Here is a 7,172-nt window from a genome sequence, read left to right as displayed (position 1 = left end):
ATTACTGCAACGTGTTGGTCGTGGCCTTAAATAAAAAGGATATCCATCCAAGAATCGCGCGTTTAGGCATCAGAACTACAAAATTTCGAGTTCAATAGAGCATAGACTGAGAAAGAGGAGATAGCACAAAGACGCGTTAAGCAGAGCAAACAGTATCTTAGTGATCGAGACCAACACATTTGAGTTTGAACTGATCCGCCAAATGCAGGATCTGACTATCAAAGAGTTGAGGGCACGCTTGGAAAGAAAGCAGGATAATTTATATGAAATGCGAAATGGTCTCGTGTATCGCAAAAGAGGTGATCAGATTTTTTGTTCCGCGAGCGATGGAACGGGATTTGCTTCATAAGTATCATAATGAATTTGGACTCTCGAAAAGGACAAAACTGTAGCGAACAATATTTAATTATTTAATTATTGTAGGAAACATATTGGTTGGAATATGAAGACTAAAGTCCGCGAGTATATTAGAAATTGTACGAAGTATATTGCTTTTTCGAAACTATCAGAAAGGACCAACGGGTTCATACATAGCATATTCAAAGGAATTATGCCTTCGAAACTATACACGTCGATCAGTTTGGTCCCGTAGAACGTAAGCGTTGAAGAAATACGTGATTCTAATTGTTGATGTGTGTACCTTTGTAAAACTGTACGCGGTGAAGACTACAACTTCCAAGAAAACAACTTCGGATGTCTTAAAGATTACTTTAGCGCTTATAGTAGACTGAAGATTTTAATATCAGATGGGGGAATCAGTTTTACTTCCAGGAATTCGAAGAGTTTATGGACGAAACTAATGTGAAACATGTAAAGGTAGCGACCGCGTTACCCCAGACAAACGGGTAGCGAGCGATAACACCGGCAATAGGGAAATTGTATGACAGTAAAGACTGGCACAAATCATTAGGAGAAATCGAATTCGCCATGAACAATACTGTAAGTTGAGCGATAAGCGAAACTCCTAGTTTTATCGATTATTATTTGCTGCAGTGTGGTCACGTAGTCGATGTATTAAGATAATATGTAGAGGATCAGAATGAATCAGATGTAAGAGACTTGACGCGGATGTGAGCTAACGCTGTCGAAAGAATCGCGTGAGTATAATGAGGAGTATATAAATAAAAGACGAAAGGCGGCGCAAGAATATTGCGAAGGTGACCTTGTGGGAATTTCGAGACGACAGGCGAGAAATTAGCTGCGATATACAGAGATCCTTATTTTGTTGTTCGTAAACTAAAGAATTGTGGCTAACCTTGAAGGGTGCCAGGTATCTCAACGGTCTTACCAGAGTATTTGAGAAGCAGCTAATATGAAGCCGTGGCGAAACAAAGCAGCGGAAGATAGAATTTCAAAAGCGACTTCGAAAGCGGGGACGATGAGATGTAATGTCAGTTCATGTAACGCTAGGCGGCTTTGTGTCAGAATGGCCGAAATTGTAGGTGAAAAAAGGAAAATTGCGAAACCTTCTTCTTCATCGTTTGAATTTCGCAGAATTAAGGCAAAATCGCCGCCACACGGTGATCTCGAGCGCGAGTGATCGGGACGCTTGATTGGGGAGGATGCATAAAAATTTTTCGTTTTTCAAATATCTATTGATTCTCCAGATTTGAAAGCGATCCGTCATTGTGACCTAAAATCACGATTTTCTCAAAAAATACACAGAAGTGCAATTTACTACTTTACAGGGATTATTTTTTGGTGCCCAAGAATAACCATACAAAAACTGATCAAAATCCGTAATACTTGTGTGAGTCTCTCCTTGTTAGCTCAAAGAAGCCTACTTTAAAATTTATTATATTTATAATTCATGGCAACGTTCTATCATTTTGCGCGCTGAAAATATAAAAATACACATTTGATATATATATATATATATATATATAAATTCTTCAAATGTGTATTTTTATATTTTCAGCGCGCAAAAAATTATATATTGGGTCGTCCGGAAAGTTCGTGCGTATTTTCCGCACTATATATATAAGGGTATTTCTTATTAATTAGTCTTAAATAGTCGCCCACTAATATCCATATAGCTCTATTTCTGATAAAAAATTGAATCGAAAAGTCGTATTTCTGAAAAATTGAGTCGATGAAATAATTATTATCATTATCGAGTAAACTTGTAATTTCGCGTCGTCCTTTAAACAGGTACACATCAGAGAACCGCGCGTCCGATAATACACGCTTTCGCACACTATCAAACGCGTGGTTCATTGATGTGCACGCGTTTAAAGGACGGCGTCGATTGGATTAGCTTTACTTGATAATAATTACTTCATCGAGCATCATAGAAAAAAATGACTCAGGACTTTCCGACTAAATTTTTTATTAGAATTTTTTATCAGTTTTACTCTGTAAACTGATACTCTGTAAACTGTTTCATTGAACGTTGTAGAAAAAAATGACTCAATTTTTTATTAGGAATAGCGTTATATGTTTAGTGGGCGCTATTTAAGAAACGCCCTGTACATAGTATATACATATACAGTCACGAAACTATTGTTCGAACAATGCATCATTATATCAATGATTTCTTCAGAATATTTTTTAATCGTACGTCCAGAAATTACATCCAGATAATTCTGGTGCACTTTTGTTATATAGTATACGTAACATAAACTATAGCTTAGAGTTATTTAGATTATTATAATGATTCTTGAATATACTCTTAGGTCTGATTTGGCACAATTACCATAACTGTGGCCCCTCAAAATAAAAGTGATTTTTGGAAGCATTTTTAGCGAGGAATACGAGAAAAATAGTAAAAAAATTCTTTAACCAACAGATGCCAAAATAACCAACAATTATAAGCCAAAAAAATCATACCTTCACGTGGAAATCGTACATCCTGTAGTAGGAGAGGAGGTGAGGTGGGGATCGCTTTACATGAAAAGTCCTGCGCCCCGTAGCGGAGGGGGGGGGGTGAAGTGAGAGTTTTAATGTTCTGAATAACCTCTTGAACATTTTAGTCGATAATCATTGTTTAAAATTATCAAATTGATCACAAAATTGAATTATGATTTTTAAAGTAAATATTGATTATAGAATTTTTTTATTATTTTTTTTTCGTGTTCCTTACTAAAAATGCTTTCAAAAATAATTTTTATTTTAATTGGACCACAGTTTCGTACATCCCCCCCCCCTCCCGTTTCATCATAATTTCAATATACGGGCTGCGTTCGGAAGCGTCGCTCGAATGCCTCCAATGCCTCGGTTTCATCTGTCCTTATTTAACATTTAATGTTGTTAAGTGTGGCTATATGTATTGCTTTTCCGATTATTTTAAAAATTAAATATATTTTACTAGATAAGTTGGAAATCATTTTAGTACAAAATGGTAGTAGTATTTCAAGTATATTGTATTTTAAAAAAATATTAAAAACTTTAAAAACTTTTCAACCGGTTTTTTTCGAAAAAAAATTTTCATAATTTTTTTAACCCTAGGAAGCCGAACATGGGTACAACGTACCTTATGCGATTTTTTACATTGCTGTAAGCAAGTTATAACTTTTTTATAATATAATTTAAAGACCCGGATTGAGGCTGAAAAAAAACTTTACCTGTCCATAGATATAATGAGTCTGCAAGGATACTTTTTTTGCGTTATTCTCGATGTGAGAATGAAAGCATGAAAGTTCAAAGAGGATACTTGAGACTCACACGTGACTAACTTGTAAGTTTTCGACGATCTGAGTATCCCTTTTTATTAAATATACGTTTACAGAGTTTCGAATAGTATGAAAGAAGTACCCGAAAATGTAGAACTAAAAAGAATTTCAATATAATAAATAGTAGAAATTTTATAATTTCTGTCAGTCTTTGGAGATCGCTCGGCCGGAGCGGATTTATTGCTTTAGAGTGAGTGTTGCATCATCTTCTAAACTAACTCCTAATAAACTTAAATAATTATACATATTATAATAATATTTATACATATACAATCCTTTATCTACTTATATTATTATATTATTTACTCTTTTATTCTGTTCAAATAATAAAATTTTATTTATTAATTGTAAACTTAAAATATGTAGATTCTTCAAAAAGGTCGATTTTCGATAGTTCAAATAATTATACTTTTTTGAATGATTCATATTGTACTATTTTTTTTTTGTTAGTCCAAAGAGTCAATTTAAAAAATTCTACGGATTTTTCCTTGAACATTAAATTTAAAAATTTGAAAATTTTTTATCTAAAATAGTCATTTTTTGCGAATTTTTTCAATAAAAGTTTTTTGAAGCATTCTAATTAATTGAAGATAAAATATTATTTATTTGATCCATATTTCTCTGTCTTTGTCTGACTTTGAGGTATAAATTTCACACATTTTGAGCTAAAAAGTACGCATTCAATCTAGAGATATAGCATAACGAAATTGCAGGGTTTCAGATACTCTAGTTAGATCGGGAAAGTAAACAAAAATAAGTCCGGCTTTCTAGGATTAAACATCCACCATTGAACCCCATAACATATTTTTCTTTCGTCGAAATCGGTTTATCCATTAAAGAGAAAATTCGGTTTGTCGATTTCCAATTTTACCCCTATAGCTCCCATAAAAAATTTTTTTCAGATAGAATAATTTCGATATATACGCCGCACCTGTCAAAAACTTAATTTATTAAGTGTTATTTATTATAAAGTAAACGAACTATATTAGTAAAAATTTTATACCGTCTACTACTATGAAAAAAATATTAGAAATTCGAAATATTTATTTTTCATATTAAAAAATAAACTTTTGAAATCCTTGCCGTATGTAAGACTCATGAAAAATTTACAAATAATGCATACATGTAAATATGACGTAAAATGACATAATAACTTATAAAATGTGTTTATAAAGTTATTAAATAAGAATAATAAATATATATATGAAATAATAAATAATAATTACAATCTTCCTACATATACTACAAATGTTATGACATGAGGTACATATTTCATATACTAATGCATTTGTTGCATTTAGTGCACTGAATTCAATCTGCGTACTTTATATGCTTTGGGCATAAATCCCACTCGTTAAAAATACCCGTATATCCCAAATAGGTAGGATATACAAGACAACAAACTAAACAAAGAATACGAAAATAAAGCATTTGTATTTTGCTATACAACATGCTTTACTATTCTACTACACGTATGTATATATCACAAAATAATCACTAAGTTTTTTACACGTCCTACAGTAATTATTTTATGTAGATTATAATTTATGATGGCGTTACTTATTACACAAATCGATTTAACTCACAATAATTTCATTAATATTAAAAACCTAAAATTAGCTAAAAACCTATAATTAATTAACACTATATTAATATAACATAAAGACATGTAACAGAGTAGTTGTGGAAAAATTATCCCACTTCTTCTATTTTTTCTGCGGTAAATTCCAGCGTGGCGTATTTGCCGTAGCTGCCCTATAGTATTTTGCGAAATTCATTCTTGCATCGCTGCTAACTTAGTGTAAAAATTTCGATCAGATAAATGCGGGGGCAGCATACACATATTTATCCTGCGAAGCCTTTTGGTTCTTAAAATATTATAATAAATAAAGATATTTGCATCTCAATTGCATTCAGAACTTTTTTCTTTTTTCTAAAAAAATTTAAAAAACTAATAGAACCTGCAGACGACTTTTTTTATTACGAGTATCATAATTACATTGATTTTCTTAGTATTATATTTTAGCTATAATTTTGAACAAAAATTCATCATTCTTTATATGACGTCTCCATCATGTCTCCTGTGCTTTCTACGCAGTTAACATCCGAATAACAGTTTAGAGAAATCATTGATATAATGACACACTATCGGACAATTAGTTGGTACTCATATTTCGTGTTTATTTTAAGACTATATTAATGTTTTAAGTAATGATGCTAATTCACAACCTTCTTATGATATCTTAAGATTATATTTAAGACAATCTCAAATATAAGAACCGATTATGAATATCGGTTTTATATTTCATTTTATATATAAATATCTTACAGTAATTATACGTGCCCTTTTTCATTTTTCTCAGCTGATTGGTATCATCTTCGCATTATGTCTGGCGAATTCCATAAGGAACACCGAACGCAGAGGCTACAGTGTGTAAAAGTGCAACTTTGTGAAAGACGTCGTTTTGGAAGACTTTACACAACAATCTTACCTTCATTTTTACTACTATCAACACACGTATTCGCCTATAAGATATGTGATAAAACATTTGCGCTTTACAGCAGGATAAAGTACAGTTCTTTTTTCTTTTTCTAAGCAGATTAAAACCAGAATATCTCTTTATGTTTTCTTTTCCTGTTTCTTTATAGTCGTAATTATAATAAAACGGTAATGTTTTTTCGATTAAATGACATATTTTGTTTTTTGATTGTAAAAATTAATGCGTAGAATTTGGCGCATGATATCTGGCAACGAGTTTTACTGTAATTATTGTCGGGTCATAGATTATATTTTTTCCTTTGTAAAAATTACTTTTTTATACGGTTATATATACATACATATTTTGATACGGTACATTTTGACTTATGTTTATATCTCTGTCCTAAAAAGGTTCAAAAATATAGAAAAATCAATATATATTAATATATAATTCACTTTATTTAATATGAATATGCAAGATCGTTTCGTGCGATAATCCACGAACAAAGATATTGAAGTACCTTTGCGAGGATAAAAAGTAGACAAGTTATAGTATTTTACAAATATTACGAAAATATTTTTTCATATATTGAACACAATCGTACCTGCGGAGGTGTTATGCCGTCATTAAAAACACAGAATTCTCGTATGTGTCTTTACATAAAAATCCACTTTGTTTGTACAACACACAGTACAGATTCTATCTAAAAATATATGTACACACACATATATGTATACACACACGCGCGCGCACGCGCACACACACACACACACACACACACACACACACACACACACATTTTTTTGCCTTATAATAAAAAATAATACTTTATATATATATATATACACACATATATATACATATATATATATATAAAAGAGATGCCATCGCCATGGCCGCGTGACAAACGAATTGAAACGCGTTTGTATTTATAATAGGTATTTCTCTTTAAATATGATATAATGATAAAGCGCATAATGAAAGGTTTATAGGCACGGTTCGAAAGAGTACGTAAACAATT

The 7,172-nt window shown here is 31.7% G+C and overlaps 1 protein-coding gene across 2 annotated transcripts in view; it reads left to right on the top strand.

The window, feature by feature from the left end:
• The window catches only part of LOC108746554 (CD63 antigen), a 67,750-nt gene extending 60,833 nt beyond the window's left edge, over positions 1-6,917 (top strand). The window contains exons 5-6 of one of the 2 annotated variants that reach the window (XM_018483400.1): positions 6,035-6,130; positions 6,630-6,642. In XM_018483400.1, the coding sequence (XP_018338902.1) occupies positions 6,035-6,109 (75 nt within the window). In that variant the 3' untranslated portion in view covers positions 6,110-6,130; positions 6,630-6,642. Of the gene's footprint in view, positions 1-6,034 lie in introns of both variants that reach the window. The other variant, XM_018483399.1, reaches the window with a different exon arrangement.
• The last annotated feature ends 255 nt before the right edge of the window (positions 6,918-7,172 follow it).

This window comes from Trachymyrmex septentrionalis, unplaced genomic scaffold (genome assembly GCF_001594115.1).
Source record: "Trachymyrmex septentrionalis isolate Tsep2-gDNA-1 unplaced genomic scaffold, Tsep1.0 scaffold178, whole genome shotgun sequence".
Classification (NCBI taxonomy): domain Eukaryota; kingdom Metazoa; phylum Arthropoda; class Insecta; order Hymenoptera; family Formicidae; genus Trachymyrmex; species Trachymyrmex septentrionalis.
Note: the sequence above shows the minus strand (reverse complement) of the source record. Positions and strands in the feature narration are given on the sequence as shown.